Source organism: Tenrec ecaudatus, chromosome 8, assembly GCF_050624435.1.
Source record: "Tenrec ecaudatus isolate mTenEca1 chromosome 8, mTenEca1.hap1, whole genome shotgun sequence".
In the NCBI taxonomy this organism is placed as follows: Eukaryota; Metazoa; Chordata; class Mammalia; order Afrosoricida; family Tenrecidae; genus Tenrec; species Tenrec ecaudatus.
This window is the reverse complement of record NC_134537.1, coordinates 149,821,657-149,840,881: the sequence shown is the minus strand read 5'-3', so window position 1 is coordinate 149,840,881 and position 19,225 is coordinate 149,821,657. Positions and strand designations below refer to the sequence as shown.

Here is a 19,225-nt window from a genome sequence, read left to right as displayed (position 1 = left end):
TCTTGATACCAGACTACTTACCTCATCTTTTGAGCCCCCAACCTTGCAGCTAGAAGCCTGATTTTTAGCTTAGCATCTCTTTTCATGACTAGTTAATCATTGAAAAGTTATCTTTTGACCATTTGAGACTGAACACCAGATTTGTGAAAACTAGTTATTTGCCCGTTCCTTTGAGATCTTGATTTTTCTCCATGGGAAACAGATGGGACTTTCTAGAGCCATAAAGAGGGGCGATCTTGGAATCTCTCAGTGGCAGTTCTCCTCCTACACGGTTGCTACAACTTGGCATTTCCTTGATGGCGGTAAGTTTGGTTTGGTTGGGCTTGTTGAAAACCGTCTCCATGAGGAGAAGGAGCTTTCTCACAGGAGGGGGCCTCTCCTGTAGGCCTTACTGACTTCCTTCCATTATATTTACCTGCCCAATCTAGCAGACACCTGTTGAAGTGTCTGGCAAATTATGATTTCATTCTCTGGTTTCTAGTGATGATGTACAGTCTTTGTGTTTTGGATGCTCTTTAGATTCTTTCAGTGGTAATTTTGGAGGTGTGGAAGGGGTAAACAGATAAGTTGTGGTTATCTCATCAAAATTTTGTATACCGTCTATATATTTTATCAATATGTTTAATTTAAGGGGAATATACATACGTAGAATGATTTTCAAGGTTTCTATTTACATGCCGCATTTACGCAGAGCTAAGTAACATTAATTTGACAATGCTGCAGCAGCTAATTAGTACTCACGATTTGTTTTCTGAAAAATGGAGTCTGCATCTGTATTGCCAACATTTTCAGATATGGATCTGACAATAGCAAATGTAGAATGTCTTTCCAAGGATATTTTAATGAAACTTCAAGGCAGAAGCAATACTGTGAGTTTGATTACCACACATTATAGAGGGAAATGCGATACATTACAAAAATAAAAATTATTGTGGACTCTGATAAATTATGTTTCACGAAAGACTATCTGGAGAATGGCGGAGAGGGAGGGCTGCGGAGAGGAAGGGCCGCGGAGAGGGAGGGCCGCGGAGAGGGAGGGCCGCGGAGAGGAAGCATGGACTTTACACAGTACTCCTCAAAGATCATGCAGAAGAACTACACGTTCCCAGGACACAGGTTGCGTCAGCGCATAGCAGTGTATTTGAGCGTCAACCACGGATAGTATTTGGTGTTTTTGCCAACTTAGAGAAAAGTGATCCTCTAAGGCTTTAAAATATTTCAAGCCACTAACAGGATTACAAGTGAAAGGTTATGTACAAGCACTTTACCTCGGCAAGTGTCCTTCTTGAAGTGCCAACAATTATAACCCAGGTTCTTGACTTACAATTAGGAAGACTTCTTGATGGTGACTCATTTCATCTTATTGTGGACATAGTAAATGAATTCCCTCAACAAGTGCCAGATTTATTATAGTTTATTATAATGCCAGATTTATTTATTATAAGGACCTGGATTACCACTAAATAGTAACGATACTTTATTGATATACAACATGTGCTGGATAAGTTGCAACCATCTTTGTCAGTAGGCAGTACTGAACATATAAATATATCATCTGCATTAGATCCCAGTAAATTTGACTGTCAGTTAATGAAATGGATCTCAGAGCTAGAATTATGACATTATCAGTCAAGAAAATCCTCCTACCAGGGAGAGGTTTGGACTACTTTGTATGCCAAAAGGAGAAATGGACAGTGGCATAGAGGAGTTCTTCAGCAACTGTTGCCTAATGATCAAGCAAAAAATTGGTCTATGGATTATGGCATTAGTGAAGCTATACCCTCCATTTATGTAATGAAACTTAAATAGGATTTTATTTTAGTATCATTATTTTCATTTCCATGTTGTTTGACATATTTAAACAATCCAGATGGAGATGCAAGAACATTTCAAATGAGTATATTTAAACAAGCTTTGTTAGGATAAATCATTCATGCACATATTGATTGGCTCAATAAGAGTGAGGATTTATATGATGTGACATTTCAAGCTCAATTACTTCTACGTGTAAGCTGAAGACGGTGGGCACACAAACGTGCTGTCCAGGGTCTGGTTTAAAAATCTGGAAGATGCTGAGATGGATGAGCACTTAAGATGTGAACAGATTTGCAATTGGAAGTTGTCTTGGACATATTGAACAATCAACAAGCCCTCTACTTGAGAAAGATTTTGCAAGTAGCCTTTCCCATTAACACTCTAGAAATGGGGAGAGAGGCTACCTAACTAACTTTTGTAGCATATGTTTTAAACCCTTCCAATTTCTGGGTACATACTAATGATCATCAGAAGGCGTTTCAAGAAATAATGAGTGATATAAATAAATTATATGATTTGTGTGAAGCTGATGAACTGACTCTAAGAGGTCCAGGACATGGCTTATTTTGTTGTGTTTGATACAGCAAGGACAGACATTATTACAGAGCTATTATCACTGAAATTAATGGTTATGAGATAAATGTGGTTTTTGTGGATTATGGAATACCGTTTCCATACAAAATTTTTACGTGCAAATTTTGCTTCCAGAGTTTCATGAGTTGCCTGCCTTAGCTATGTGCTGAGCACTTGCACATTTATTTCCTCTTGAAGACATATGGGTGAGAACAGCAATTGATTATTAAAAAAATCATTTTGAAGAAAATAGTTTTAATCAAAATTACGGAAAAAATGACGAGAAGTACATCATAAATATTCAGAGTATTGAAGCCTCAGAAAATATTGATGCTGTCTCCCTCATGTTACAACCAGGATATGCAGAATATTGGGAGGTGGAATTGGAAAATTTTCCCAAATCCATGAGTATTCAATTTTAAATTTAAAATCTAAAAGCAAAGTGAATACTACGAAAGTCATGTCTTCCTTTCTTGAAGGACCTAAATACAAAATATGCCATTCAAATAAATTAGAAGTAAATAACTTATCTTTGTGAAAATCCCCAGCTGGTAATTTATTAGCTTTAGAGACCCCTTCCTTTTAACTGGAAGACTTGGGTCAGTCCAGCCTTATAAGGAAGGTAAGTGATTTTGTCACTCGGGACCAGGTGACTTTTCATGCCAGCTCCAATGTAAGTTAAAAGACCTGAAACTATTAATGGAACAAACTCAGAATTATGAATACATTAATTCTGTTCCTTATCAGATTGGGCAGATTGCTTCTGTTGCTAAGTATTCCAAAGATGGCAGGTGGTATAAGGCTGCTCTGTTGACTCAAGTATTAAAACAAGAAGTTAATGTAATATTTGTTGACTATGGTTACCAGGAAGAAGTTTTAATTAAAGATATTTGTGAAAATGACCCAAATTTTCTTTTTTTTAGAGAGTGAAACTTTCAGAGAATGTCTTAGCTATTTAGTTGAAGTCATTAGGTGCGAATGATCTAGTTGGACAAGAGAAACATGCAGAAAGTTTGGGAATTTTATTTCCTCATACAGAGGGTTATTGACGTGTATCATTCATGCCTCAGTTCTTGTGCACCCTAGCTGATTTTGTCATTTAGTAGATTTACGATCTCCATTTGTAGTGTGAAAGAATTTCTTCTTAATTGAGGCTCTGTACAGTGCAGCACACTATCAAAGTCCCTCTCGTCTTCATTGAGTCTGTAAAGTTACTATGATTCTTCCTTTAATCTAAGCATTGGAAGCGAAGAATATGTGTATCTAGCTCATACATATAGTCCCTCAAAATTTTATTGTCAGCTTAGTAGAAATGATAAAGATCGAGAGATGATAGAAACAAAAATACCAGAGATTAGCAACTTTGAAAAATGTCCAAAATATGATTCTAATAAAACAAGACTGTGGATAGGTGGGTATCTAGAGGATGGTCTCTTATAAGGAATGTTAGAAATGGCGGCAGATTGACCATTCACCTTTCATGGTTATTTTGTGAATGAGCAACTAGCGGAAGAAAATACGTCTAGAGCTGTTTCAGATGAGTTGCCAGAGTTCCTGTTCACACCCATGCAAGCGAGTGGGTGATTTTTGTTAGATCTTCGAGATGTGAATAGCCCAGCGGAGAAGCCAGCTGGTTTGAAGAGAATTTCGTGGCGAGGCCATTAAGGCAGTGAAACTGTGCAGGGAGTCAGCTGGCCAACTCGGTATAGCATGGTATGATGGATGGCAACATATCAATCAGAAAGTTAAACTGTTGGTTCATGCTTTGGGGGGAAAATATTATGACAGGACAGACTGTGTGGTGGAAAAGGGCCCTAACACAAGTGAGGATAAGCAATTTGCTGCTTCTTTGAAAGGCAAAATAGGAAACAACCATTATTGTAATAAGATAAATAAAAGCGGCACAGTTAAATATTCTGAAATCAAAATGGATAAGTTAATGAGTTCTACAAGTATATGGTGCCTTTAAAACCACCAGTTTGTTATAAAATGAAACATCGGTCCAAATTACAAAAGACAAACAAACCCAAACCCAAACTTTGAAAGAGGGATTTAAATAAACTTATAAACTTTGCCCCCAGTTCTGCACATATTCTTGATGAAAGTTATGTGAGCCAGAAATTAGTAAGCTTTGCATCACAGACTTTTATCCAGGACTTAAATCAAGGTGTTTCACAAAAATATGTAAGTTTTCTATACCATACATCAAAGATTTCCTCAGCCGACACTTTATTTGAATACCAAAGTTGAAGTGTATGTTTCTAACATCAATACACAGCAAGTTTTCACATTCCGCTCACAGAGAATGAACATGTACTTATTTGACTAGCAAATTCTCTAAATGAAAGAAAAAAAATCTCCAGGAAAAGGGAAATTTTTATTAAACCTCCAGTGGGAGAGCTTGTTCTTGCTGAGTAATCTGGTGACCATGCCATTTACACAGCAGTTATTAAGAAAATTATTTTGAGTGGAATGTATTGACTACGGTAACACTGCAGTGGTGAGCATATCTAAGATTTATGCACTTAAGTGAGAGTTTATTAATGATTCCTCAACTGGGAATCTATTCTTTTTAGTGGAATAAACAAGAAATGAGCCTGATGAGGTCTGGAACAGCAAAACTGGATTATTTGGCTTCACGAGTAAGTCACAGTTTGTTGTAAATTTTTGAGAAAGCATAAGCAGCAATGGGCAGTTAATATCATTTGTGATGACATGCGTGTCAGTGATGAACTACTAATGTGGCTACTATGTTCAAAACTACAGAAGACAGTATTGCCAATGCCTCACATTATTTCTCAGAATGTGAGTCCCAGGGATAATAACAAAATGCAAAAAAGGAAATCAAATGAAGGTGAAGTTTCTGGAGCCCTTAGACCATCTAACCTTCACCTGGGTAAAATTCCTTTTGAAGAATTAAAACTTGGACAACTGGAAAAGGCTGCAATAGTTTATTTTTCAAGCAGTGGAAGATCTTATATGAAATTATTTAATATAAAAATAACAAATTCAATATCCAGTAATAAGGAAGTAACAAAACCTATTTTATCGATGGAAAATATTGAACAAGACTCAGAATGCTTGGAAAAGTCTAAAGGCACTTTGCTGTGGTGTCCGTCAAAAGTAGAAACACAGCATGTTGATGAAAAAGTGCTTGTTTTTCAACAGACGAATGGATCGAAAACTGTGGTACACACACACATCCAATGGAGTACTATGCATCCCTAACATGCAGTGATGAACGCATGAAGCATATTTCCACATGGGAAGAACTGGAGGAAATCATGCTATGTGAAGTAAGTCATGCACAAAAAGACAAGAACAACATGAGTCCACTGAGGTAAGCTTACCAAAAATATCCCCAAAAGGGGCACAGGGGAAAAGCTACTACATCCCTACATCCCTGGGGTGAGGTCCAGCAACTATGGCAGGGGCCAAACCCAATCCAGGGATACATACAGCAGCCAACTAAATAAGAGGGGGGAAGAAAAAGAAAAAAATTTAAAAGGCATGGGTAGGGTGGGGAGCAGGATACTAATTTACCCAAGGGGAGGGTATTGTTTATATCTCCACAGGAGAGGGAGAGAGAGACCAGGCTTCAACCCGATGTGCCAAGACATGAATACAATATACCAGCATGTACCAGGGAACCACTAGGTCTGTGGAGCAGGCCCAATCCCAACTATGTGGAACCCCCCACCCCCACCCCCACCTCAGAAGAATGCACTTCAGAGGACAGCACTTGGGCTACAGCTTGGGAAGAGGGGTGCATTGGATTAGAGGGCACAGGTGAAACGCAAAGGGATAGAGAGGGAGGAGAAGACATCCTGGCCCATGAAGTCCCAAGGACGATGTTCCTCCACTGAACAGACAATGCACAGGGAGGACAGTAGGACCGGCCCCACCACGGGACATAGTGTCCTGCCCTGAACCATGATGTGGCGGGGGACAGCCCTGGAGACACAGGCAGGAATAGTGCATGGTCTGACCCCATCACACTGGGACGAGGCACTGAGGGCATGCAGCAGAGCAGGGTATCAGACTGTTGAAACCCCATGGGGAATACCAAAAATAGACTTGGGAGACAGAGTGTGGCACCCCATCAGACTCAATTGGAAAGCACTTATAAAAGCCAGCAAACAGACCTGAACTATTTATAGGCTTTTCCATTTTGGGCAGTGGCTTTCTTTTTGATATTGTTATTTTGTGTTTGTTGTTTACTATTGTTATTGTTTTGTTGGTTTTGACTTCCTTTGTTATTTAACTTGCCTTTGCCTGATTTTTGCGCTTAATAATGTATCTGAATGTCTATCTAGATAAGATAGGCAGGGTAAATAATTCAAAGATGAAAAGAATGGGACCAATGGATCCCGGAAGATACAGGAGAAGGGCAGGTGGGAAAAAGGTAGGGGAGTGAGGATCAACCCAGGGACAAGGGAACAACAAGTGAACTAAAATCAATGGAAGGAAGGCTGTAGAATGCCTAGTGGGGCTCAGTCAGGGCAATGTGGCAGAGAAGAATTACTAAACCCGAATGAAGGCTGAACATGATGGTGGGAAAAGAGGGCAGGGAAAGGGAAATAGAGGAAAGACCCAGGAGGCAAAGGACTTTATAGAGGCCTAAATACAAGCATGAACATATGTAAATACATATATAACAAGAGGGGAATAGAACTATGTACTCATAGCTATATGTTAAGAATTAAGTTTGCAGATGAACATTGGGTCTTGACTCAAGTACTACGTTAACACAAGCACACTTTGTTCTAACAATCTGGCATTCTGTCATGCTCACCTTCCCAACAGAATCGCTGAAGGAAAAATGGGTGAATAAGCAAATGTGTTGAAGAAAGCTGATGGTACCTGGCTATCAAAAGATATAGCATCTGGAGTCTTAAAGGCTTAAAGCTAAACAAGCAACCATCTAGCTCAGAAGTAACAAAATCTACATGGAGGAAGCACACCAGCCTGTGTGATCACAAGGTATCGATGGGATCAGGTATCAGGCATATAAGACCCAAAATAAAACCATACCAAAGGTGAATTGGAGGGGTGAGGGACTCTGTAGACAATTGGACATCACCTCACAGAGGGGTCATAGGGAAGAGATGAGCCAGTCAGGGTACAGTATAGCAAAGATGAAACAACCTTCCTCTAGTTCTTTGGTGCTTCCTTCACCCCACTATCATGATCTCAATTCTACCTTACGAATCAGATTAGACCAGAACATGCACACGCCTACAGATAAGAGCCTGAAACACAGGGAATCCAGGATAGAGAAACCCCTCAGGGTCATACCAGGAGAATTAGGGGAGGGTGGGGGGAGAAAGAGGGAGCTGATCACAACGATCAACATATAACCCCCGCCAAGAGGGATGAATAACAGGAAAAGTGGGTGCAGGGAAAAGTGGGTATGGGACGATGGAGGACCATGTAAGATATGGAAAATATAATCTAGAACTTATCAAGGATTCGTGAGGGAGGGGGAAGAAATGAGGAGTGAATATCGGCTAAAGTGGAAAGAGAATGCTTTGAAAATGATGATGGCGGCATATGTGCAAATGTGCTTGACACATTAGAGGAATGTATGGATTGTGATAAGAGATGTAAGAGGCCCCACTAAGCGTTTTTTTTTTTAAAGAAAAAGTGTTTGTAAAAAAAAAAAAAAAAGAAAAAGTGTTTGTTTTTTTAGTTGATCATGGTAGGTATGAAATAGTTTCTTTATGCAACACCAAGATGCTTAGTAATAAAATCAGGAACATTCCACCACAGATGTGGTTTGTAAATGGTTTTGTTGTGAAAGCTCTAGGAACATGTCATTTGAATCCCTGGTGTGTTTATTTGCCTGTATGGAAATGAACATCCTTTGTCTGGAATATTTAGAATTGAGTTGGGAAGTAGTCACTTTGATAGATAGCTTTTGAATTTTTAAATATATAGATTTAAATACAGTTCACATTGAGGGGAACACACTTAAATTTCCAGGAACTATTTTTAACTTGGAATGGAAGACACCTGTGTCATCCTGTACAAGTATTTCCTTGGAGACCACTCCAAAAGGGCAGGCCGAATTCTGGCAATGCGCGTGCTGTCTCTGATCCATCCGACTTCTATGCTCAGTTAGAAGATTTCTTTGACACAAGGAAATCACTCTGTATGTTGCTTTCTGATCTAAAACACAATTTACAAACATGGCCTCCAGAGCTGAGAACTCCTGGGTCTAGTGTTCAAATATGAATTGGAAGACCAGTTGAATAGAGCATAAATATCTAAGGTCTTTGATCTGTCTTTACTACTTTCGTTGATTGACTATGGATAGTCTTTGGACATATCTTATTCAGAAAGAAAAAAATCTTAAAGTTGTTCCTGAGGAACGTTTGAATTTACCAAAACTAAGCTATCCTTGTACCTTCTATATTTTACCTGATCAATGGAAACCATGGAATGAAGAAGCCAACGTCTTCCTCAGCATTTCCTAAGTAAAGCTGGTCTAGTTTTTCCATTTAGAGAACAGCTCTGAAACCAGACTGCAAGTAGGTATTACACATGAGAAAAACAATTTGGCTGACATGTTAGTTGCACATGGTCTTGCATGGAATCCAGGACAGATGACTCCTTCAGGACCAGTGGTGAGAGTGGCGATGCCTGGAGGGTGCAGGGGATAGGGGTAGAAAGGCGGAACTGATTATAAGAATTGATGTATAGCCTCCTCTCTTGCAGATGGACAGCAGACAAGAGGGTGGAGGGGGTGGGGAGAGACGTCAGACAGTGTAAGATATGACAAAATAATAATAATTAATGAATTATGAAGGTTTCATGAGGGAGGGGGAGTGGGAAGGGATGGGGAAAAATGAGCAGCCGATATTAAGGGCTCAAGTAGAAGGCAAATGTTTTGAGAATGATGATGGCAACAAATGTACATATGTGCTTGACACAATGGAGGTATGTATGGATTGTGATAAGAATTGTACGAGCCCCCAATAAAATGATTTTAAAAAATTCAGCTCATCTTGATGTACTCTATATGCTTGTTTATTAGCTGAGTTTTTCAGCACATTTTAAATGCAGTTTTTGTGGTAAAATTAGGAGCCTCGGCTGATACTCAAGTATATACGGTAATTGCTGTTCCCGGCTCTCCTCACATTCAGTATCACTTACAGAGTAAGCCTCCTTTCCCAGGTTTAGATCAACATTATCACAAAAAGGGAAATAAAAATTTACATTTGCCGAGAAACAAAAGCAAAAAAACCAGAAATGTCTTCAGAGGAAAGCTATCTATAAATGCCTCAAAGAAAATATGTATTTGTAAAAGAGCATATCTAATAAATTGAACACCGAAGGAGAAATTTGGTAATGGGCATCATACTATTCAAAGCCTCGTGTCATTTGAGTCTGCTGCAACAGCTTCATTGGAGGGAATCATTGGCGGCTTAAAGAAGGACACCGATTCCACTGAAAGGAATTGTGAAAAATTACTAACTGAAGAAATGCAGGAAGGAACTGGTACAAGGGGCTTGAGAGCAGCAGGCACAGCATTGCACGTTAATAAAAACTGTATCGGAAGGACACTTGACTGCTATGTCGCTAGATTTTAAAACAAAAACAGAACCTTGACCCTTCTAGTCAAGTGACGTGTATCTTTGAATCTTCGAAAGTATGTTTTCATGTACTAAATTTACCTGAATCGAATATATTTTTCCTACAGAACACTTACTAGAAAATCTGAGTTAAATGGGTGAACTAGGAGTGATGTTTGGAATTGTGAAGCAACGTCTCACCATCTTTACCATTCTTGAATGGAACCCTTTAAAAATGAAATACAAATAGTGGATTTTAACTATATACAATATAGTTAAATTTCTGTAATTTCAAGGGATTCACTATGTGCATATAGGTTCAGAGTTCTCAGATGCATATATCTTACTATTATTAATGAACTTCCTGGGTTTATTTTGAAGTACCAGTTTTTATTACATGTCATGTTTTGGATCAGATGAAATAGGGGGATTAAAAAAGAATGGAAAATTGGAATTAAAAGATAAAGGAATTTTTTTCACAAGCTTTTAGACATCTCCTTGTTATACCTTTTGCTGTTTTGGTTAGTCTAGCACATTTGTACTCAGAATATGTACACAGAATAAGATAGCTATAGTCCATTTCCTCTTAAACCTTTTAGACCAACTGACTCCAAATTACTAAGATATATGTACTGAATATCTATTAAAATGTGTGGTCTGATTTTGCTTACACACATCATGTTTCCTTTTTATGAGTGGCTTAATTACTGAGCATTTGGCAGGCTATAATGTTCCCTTCGTAATGAATGCTTATTTTGACTTTGTAATAAAAAATCTTTATATTATGAATTATTTCATTTTATAACTCAAATAACAGGTTCTATTCTTTCAGTGAATAGACTATCATGTTTTTCTTGATGAGTTGCTAGACATAGTGTGTCATTTAGGACTGTGTGAGGGTTATTTATAGTAAGTTGGCAAATGCTTTGAAGTCGGCCCTTTTTCTTATGTTTGCATTTTCGTAGCAGAGATGACTTAGTGGTAGAAGCAATTATGGCAATGGTACTAACAGCCACAGGGTGCCGAGTGCATAACACATTCCAGAAACTGCTAAGTGTTTTGAAGAGGACTTGTTGCCATCATGTTGGTGCTGACTTACAGCAATCCTGCAGGACAAGGGTAGCACTGCCCTCCTTTGAATTTCCTGGAGTGTAATTGTTCCCAGGAGTAGAAACCCCGCCTTACAGACGGCAGTCCGACGCGTAACCACTGCAGCAGGAGCGCTCAGCCCTGTGCCATGGACCAACAGGCATCTTTCAGCAGGGCCTGGTAAATAGTGCTTCGCACATTCGCCTGAATTTCAAATCACTTGACAGAAAAGGAGTCAGTTGGCTCTAAAACTATATTTATTAAACAACAGCAACTATGTTGAAAAATGTGGCTTAAATTTATAGGTAAATGGGTATCTTGAATTGTGGAATTATCTAAGCTTATGTACCAAAAACATAGAGACTGATTTTCCTTCTGTTGTGCCTACTTCTGTCAAGCTTGCAGCCCGAGTCAACTTTTTATTTAAAAATTGGAGGAGGAAGAGGCTACTCCAAATATATATCTTTTTCCTTGCAAATGGACTTAGCAGGTTGTCCCTGCTCCTCTACGAAGGATTACTGGAACAGGGCTGTTCTAAGAGAGTGAGCTGCATGTTGCTGCTTCCACCACGAAGGAAACATCCGTACTGGGTAGCTCCATGCCCCGCTCTGCCCTCAACGTTGTCGTCACTGTTGTAGGCATGATGATCGCAGACATTAGATAACTTGTGCCCGAAACTAAAATAAAGCGGATCATTAAGAAACTGAGATTGAAAGCACAACTTGGACTCCAGAGTCGGCTTTCATTCATTACCTACACCCTTTCGGAAAGTAGAGGCCTCTGTGGCACAGTGCTTTGTTGAAATGCTGAGCTTCCGACTGAAAGATCTCATTCAAACCAACCAGCTGTTCCAAAGGGGAAAAGATTCGATAGTCAGCTTACTTAAACATGACCTCCTTGGAAACCCTCCAGACGGTTCTAGTCTCTCCCGTAGGAACACTGTGAACTGGAATCAGCTTGAAACCAGTGGATTTGACTTTGAGTTTTCCTAAAGTACTTACCGTTTATACTTGAATATAAGCCGACGCGAGTATAAGTCGAGGTAGCTAATTATTACCTGGGAAACCAGAAAAACTGATTGACTTCAGTATAAGTCTAGGGTGGAAAATGCAGAAGCTATTCGTGTTTCAATAATCAAAACAAATGAAAATAAAATTACTAAAAAATTGAGGACATCAGAGGGGTAACGTATTTAAGTATTTATTTTAAATCAAAAACACAAATAAAAGGACAAGTCATTCAACATTAGTAAACCAGCACAGTAAGTGGAAAATAGGTTCAACAAAAAAAATAAGCTATCAACAATGATACCTTAAGACTACTATTCCCTGAGCTCAATCAGCAACCAAGCTAAAATGTAAAGCGTTATAATCCTTCAAAACTGGATTCCTCATCATCATCTGTATCCCAATGCAGAGCTTCAGCTGGTGTGAGGTCATCATAGACGCTGTCCTCACTGAGATCGCCATCATCACCATCACTGCTGTCATTTTCATACAAAGCGCAGTCTTCACTGCCATCCATAGCATTACTAATACTACCATTGACCCATGCATAAGCCAAACCCCAGTTTTCAGCACGTTTTTTTTGTGCTGAAAACTCGGCTTATTCCCAAGTATATACGGTAGAGTATTTGAGGAGGAGTTTTCTGTAAACTCTGGCCCGAAAGCCAACATTTGGAAATGATGTCGTATTTGTTATTGCTACTCTGTCTGCATACATTGTTGTATTATCTCATCAGATTCTTTGAGGGCAGGATCTATTTTTGAATCCCTATCTCTGGCTTCCCTCCTGCCTAGCTGGCAGTGCACGCAGATCACTGAATGAATTCAACTGAAAATACGAATGGTGACGGCAGTTAGAGAGCCCCAGATGAAATCAGACTCCTAAGAATGTTTTGGAAATCTCTTTTAAGAAAAACTCATAACTTTAGTGAAAAAATATACACGATTTTATGGATTAAGAAGCAACTGATAACACTTGGGACGGTCATAATTTTAAAACAAAGCAAGGTCATTTTTGTTTAACTGCCTTCAGTGTGATTCAAGTACCTATACCGCTGCCCTCTCCAGGGAAGTCGTGACTGCTGCTGCAACTATCACTGCCTAAGGACGCTCTGAGTGCAGGGAGAACAGCTGAGCACTCCTTGGTTGGTGTGCAATGGTTAAGTGGTTGGCTGTTATCTGAAAGGTTGGCAGTTCTAATGCACCAGCCACCCAGGAGAGAGAAGTGAGGCAATCTACTTCCAGAAAAATTCACAGCTTCGGAAACCTTAAGGAACAGCTCTTCCTCTGTCCTTTAGCGTCACTCTCAGACTCAGTTGGACAACAGTGGACTTGGTCTTGGCTGAAAACATCAATAAACTCTTGTGTCTAGTAAAACCATTGCTCTGAGAGTACAGTCAATCCACTGGGTTAAAGAAAGTCCGATGTAAGGATGACATGTACTTGACTTTAATATTATTGAAATGTGTCCTAACCCTGAAATGATTGAACTGACCCCTATGTGGAACAAATGTTTCATCGCAACCACCTTCACTTGCACAAGTACAACTTTTAAAGCATTGCTAATGATTTGAGCCTTTTCTTCTAAGGAAATACCCACTGCCATTTAGTAAATTCTGACTCAGAGGAGAACTACTGAGTGGAGTTTGTGAGCCTATGAATCTTTATGGAAGCAGTCAGCCTTATCTAGATTTGAATTGTAAATACCATTGTTAGCATTTTGATATTTAGCCCACTCTGTCACCAGATCACCTCTTACTGAATAAAAAAATCAAAACCCACCAAAGTAAAGCAAAACAAGGACTGCATGCACCTTAGCGTTCTCAATTACCTACTTAAAAAAAAAAAACACTGGTACAGATCTCATTTATAAGCTGGAGACCGCTTGATTTTTCAGCAATTGCTTGAATTATTTTGAAGTACCTTCAGATGTTAGATGGATAGATAGACAAAGAAAGTGGTACATCAACCATGGTTGCTATTATGGCTCTAGAAAGTACAGGCTTTAATAAATGCTGTAATTACCTGACAAACATTCAAATACAAGGGGGTACCCTCCTCAAAATAGAAAAAGCATGCATTTTTCCCCATAGCAAGCATTGAGAAAGTCACTCTGAGGGCACCCGGTGGTGTCCTGTGGAGGGCTTCTCACTGGTCACAATGAATTTTTTCATAAAAGCATTCTTGCTAGAACCCTTTTTGTGTGTGTGTGTGTGAGAACAGCATGCAGTAACGAAATTTTGTTTCCTGCTCTGGAAAAGTGCCACAGAAACTGTTGTGAGGTTGAACACAGCTTACAAGGACAGTGCTATGGGGAAAATCAAGGATATGTGTGATTTTCTCATTTCAAGAAAGGTGAAATGTCGATTGATGACAAACCTCATCTGGGTGCCTCTCAACTTCCCAAACAGACAAAGTACCAACTCTTAGTGCATTTGGAGTTCTATCAGGTTAATCAGCTTCCTGTTTAGAGGTTCTGAAAAGATAAGCATAACAGTGTGTGACAAGAAAAGCCTGACTGGGGGCAGACAGGGGACTGGTTTTGCCACCACAACAATGCACCTGCTCAGACAGCCATCTCAGTGTGCCAGTTTGGGGCAAAAGCCAGCATGCCTCTCTTGCCCCACGCAGCTGACTCACCTGGCCTCGCTCCATGTGACTTCTTTTTGTTTCTGTGACTGCAGAGGGGCATGAAAGGGCAGCGATTTGATGAAGGAGAAGAGGTGAAAAACAACAACAGCAACAACAACAACAAAAACCGAGGGAGGATCTGTTAGCCATCCAAACAGATGAGTTTGAATAATGTTTCCAAGAATAGAATCACAGATTTGACAAATGTATTAAGCGTAATGGAGAGTACTTTGAAGGTGATAAGGTTGTTTGGTAAAAAAAAATTTAAATACATAGTTTTGAAAAAAAAAATCTGTTTTAGGCAGGGGAGAGTACCCCCATGTAGTTTGAAAAATAATGATAGTATATGTTGACTGAGCAAACCACAGTCCTGGACTTCATGTATGAAAGCTTAGACCGTGATAGGATTATATTCATAATGAGTTATATTATTCTGTGCTACACTTGATGGGCTGCTACCCATTAGGTTGGCTGTTCAAGTCCAGCAGCCACACAAGGGCAGAAGACGATGTTCTCTGTTCTGGTGAAGATGTCATTTCAGAAACATTATAGAGGCTCACTATGAGTCAGATTGAACTCAGCAGCAATGAGTCTAATGGTAAAACTGTCACTGTATAACACATAGCCTAGAAGTATACTGCATTTATCTTGCCTTGCCATTACCCTGATTATAGAAATGCCTGCCCTTATACTTAACTGATTGTCTTAACTTTCCCAGAGAGTCAGACTTCACTAACCCACCAATACTCGAACAAATTCCTTATCTTCATTCGCAGACTGTTTTCTCCAAAACAAAAATTATGTCTCTTTCCAAGATGTTATTCTTGAATTTAGTTGTTTGTTTTCTTGTTTATCCTGAAGATCTTTGAATAGATTATCATGGGAATTAGAAAATGCAAAATTAATCCTTTTAATTAAAAAGCACACATACAAAAAAAACAAAAACAAAACTAGTCACTCTGGTAATGAGACAGTACTTGACGTTGATGTGTACCAACCCTCGTGAGTTATTAGCTGGAAGACAACGTTGAAAGTAATCTGAACTTGTGCTTCCTTGTAGAGAGGAGAAGTGCATCTGACAGTTTGGGTTTGAGGTCATATCCAGACCTCCAAGAGGAGAGGGAGGATATAGCCACAAACCCAGTGCCAGCCAGTCAACTCTGATGCCCAGCAAACTTATCCGGGAGAGTAGACATGCACCTTAAGGTTTCCCAGACTCACTGCCATCTAACGCTCTGAGAGTGGAGCTGTTTAATGGAAGTAGAACAGTTCGTCTTGATCCCTCAGGGTGGGTTTGAACTGCTGACTACATGGTTAGCAAGCCAGCATATAACCCATCATGCTACCACGGCTCCTAAAATTTCGAAGACTGTAATCCTTACAGAGGTAGACTGCTACTGCCTTTTTTGCGCGGAGCATCTGGTGCGCTCGGAACACTGACCTGTCAGCAGCTGAGCTCTTAATCTTGGCACCAGTATGGCTCCTGAATGGCTGATGAGCATGGGAAATGCTACTTTGATTCTTGAGAATGGAGACTAAGGGGTAATGCATATTATAAATCACTGCCTTGGATCTAGTTTTGTAGTTAAAGTTATGGGCACTGGGGCACAATAGCCTGACTTTGAATACCTGCTTAATTCATTAATAGTTGTGAAACTGATTAACTGCATGCCATCTATTGACAGTGGTTTGAAAACTATACTACTACAATGGGCTTATTCGGTTTTGTGTGTTTTTCAGAGGAGGGGGACTAAGGTTCCGTTCCTCGATGCTTTACGCTATCACCAGGTGGCACACAGATGCCAAGTAGTGACTGTCTGGCTTCATATGCTCTACATCGGCACCGAAGCAACAAGCATAGAAGAACGCACTCGGATCATAAAGTAATGCAGATCGGTCAGATTTGTTTTTCAGAAGACAATGATAAGAGTGGAATAGAAATTTCACTTTATTCTATTCTTTCAATGTGACTGAAAATTGTGATGACTTGATTTCAACAGTTACTTAGAAAATGTGGATCACTAACCTATTTAAAAATATTTTATTTGATGAACTATTCTTCATATGTGCTTTTATAATTCACCTATAATTTTATCAGCATATAGAATATATATTTCAAATAAAGACAGCTGTTGTGTTGGCAGGTACTTGCTAGAGCCATAATTGCAAAGTTGACTGCTACTTCATTTTCTCTGTCTAACATATATAAAATAATGGGTCTGTGGATGGGGAATCCTGCCGCTGTCTCATGCTCTAACAGAGTCGAACTCTTCTTTCTGTAGTTTCTGTTTGTCTGTCGCTCTTCTGGCGTCAAAGCTGTCTCCTGAATTAAGGAGGTTCAGTGTGCATTCAATTCCTGGTTCAAAGGACATGCTCCATGCTCTTCTCACTCGCTGGTAGTGAAAGCATTCCATCCTCCTCTAGGATGGTCCATTTTATCCCCTCCAAGATGACAATCACAATTAACCCTGTGAACAATCACCCACAGCTGAATCATACAATGCAATCACTGTCTTTCCCCACTTCTTTGTCACACTCATCAGGAAATCAAAGTCATTTGATGAGAGTAACAAAGACTAGAAGATCCATATTAAATAATTTATATATGTCATATATAAAGATAACTGTCATTTCATCTGAAAAACTATAGATTGTTTCAGGAATGATGATGCTTCAAAATGGCTATAGAAGTAACTTTTGTCCTGTATCTTCGTATGGAGTTTACCCAAATATGGTTGATGCAATTAAATTTTGGATACAAGTAAATTACTTGGGGACAAGAAGAATATTGGGGGGAGGGGCTGAAATGAGAGAGGGAAAATTCGAACAATTGTTATATTATTGAGTCATTGTTGTGTGCAGCAGGAGCTCAGTCCCTAGGAAGTTGACAATGTATTCCAGAATTGTCCACTAGAAGGACAAGCTGAGGGCAGGCGCTGTGGTGTGAGAGAAGATGCTTAGACAGGAAGTAGTGGAACAAACTGCCCATGCCTGATGCAGGGTGTCATTAAGACAGTAGAAAGTTTGACTGCAGGGGACAGTTCATCTCGATTAGGACTGAAGTTAAGAGGTAGATCTACAGATCATCTAGGGAACTGGTGGCATTTGTCTTCATTCATTCTTGTGATGCTCATGTCTGTCTGAATCTAATTCAAATCTGTTTTTGATTTTCAAATTCATGATTGATGTTACTCTTCATAAAAAGCTATGAAAGAAGAGATAGTGGAATAAAATACAGGCCTCACTGATAAAATTGTTTCTAAGGTTTTAACTGATGTTTGTCTTTACTTCCTCTGCATAATTGAAGTGTTGTGTTTTTAATTTTTTTGTACTCTTGACCAGTATTTAAGTTTATCTAGATTTCTTGCTTAATCTGGTGAGTGAACTTTCATTCTCAATGGCATAGAAACACCATGGGTTTTTCATCAGCCTATGGCAGTGATTCTCATTCTTCCGAATGCTGTGACCCTTTCAGAGTTCCTCATGTTGTGTGACCCCCCCCCAAACATAAAATTATTTTTGTTGCAACTTCATAATTGTAATTTTGCTACTCTTATGAATTGGGCAACCCCTGTGAAAGGGTCATTTGACCCCCACAGGGGCCACGACCCACAGGTTAAGAGCCACTGGCCTAAGGTGACACTGGTATTAAGCAATATTGGTTCAGACTTAAGGGAAAATTTATGGAAAAACACATAAACAAATCTTTACCTACTTATATATTGGATAGTTTGGGTTATAATGGCTATATTGTTAGAACATTTATAGATTATAAATATTATCTTCACCAGATAAATGATTTACAAATATCTTTATCCTGTTGGTTGTGCTTTTGATGTTTCATTTAAACAACAATTGCCTAACTGAAGAGCATGATTTCTTATAAGGGTTTTATTTTTTTAACTTCTTAATAAAGGCCTATGATTAATTGTTAGTTGATATTTACATATGGTCTGAAGTAGGGATCCAACTTTATGTTTTAATACATTCGTATCCAGTTATCCTAGCACCATTTGTTACAAAGACTATTCTTTGTTCACTGCATTGTCTTGGCATTTTTATGAAAATCAATAATATAAAGATTTAATTTTGACCTAATTCTATTCCATTGATATGTATGCTTAGCCATTGGTCTTGATTACCAGTAAGTGACATCATTTAAGTGTAACATCTCATCTTTCTTTAATTTTCAAGATTGTTTGTGCCCCTTTGGGTACCCTGCAAGCCCCAAAACCAAACTCACTGCCATAGAGTCAATGCAGGCTCATAGTGACCCCATAGGACAAGGAATTCATATATCTATATCTAATCTATATCTATATCTAATCTATCTCTGTCTCTGTCTCTGTCTATCTCTATCTATATCTAAATCATCTATCTATGGCTTTAAATGATCATGATTTTGTGTGGACATATGTGTGTAATTTCAATCATATTGAATAGATATTTAGGAGTAAAATTTCTGGGTCAATAGATATTTAGGAGTAAAATTTCTGGGTCGTATGACAAATTCGTGGCTAACAATACAATTGTTTT

General features: G+C 39.0%; 1 protein-coding gene across 1 annotated transcript; it reads left to right on the top strand.

The window, feature by feature from the left end:
* The first annotated feature begins 758 nt into the window (after positions 1–758).
* Positions 759–4,431, top strand: TDRD15 (tudor domain containing 15). Its single transcript, XM_075557259.1, is given in 17 exon segments — positions 759–864; positions 867–950; positions 953–1,183; positions 1,186–1,264; positions 1,266–1,613; positions 1,615–1,670; positions 1,673–1,993; positions 1,996–2,164; positions 2,166–2,473; positions 2,476–2,790; positions 2,793–2,945; positions 2,948–3,303; positions 3,305–3,509; positions 3,512–4,009; positions 4,012–4,035; positions 4,038–4,349; positions 4,352–4,431. Coding segments are annotated over 17 exon segments (3,645 nt in total).
* Positions 4,432–19,225: the final 14,794 nt, after the last annotated feature.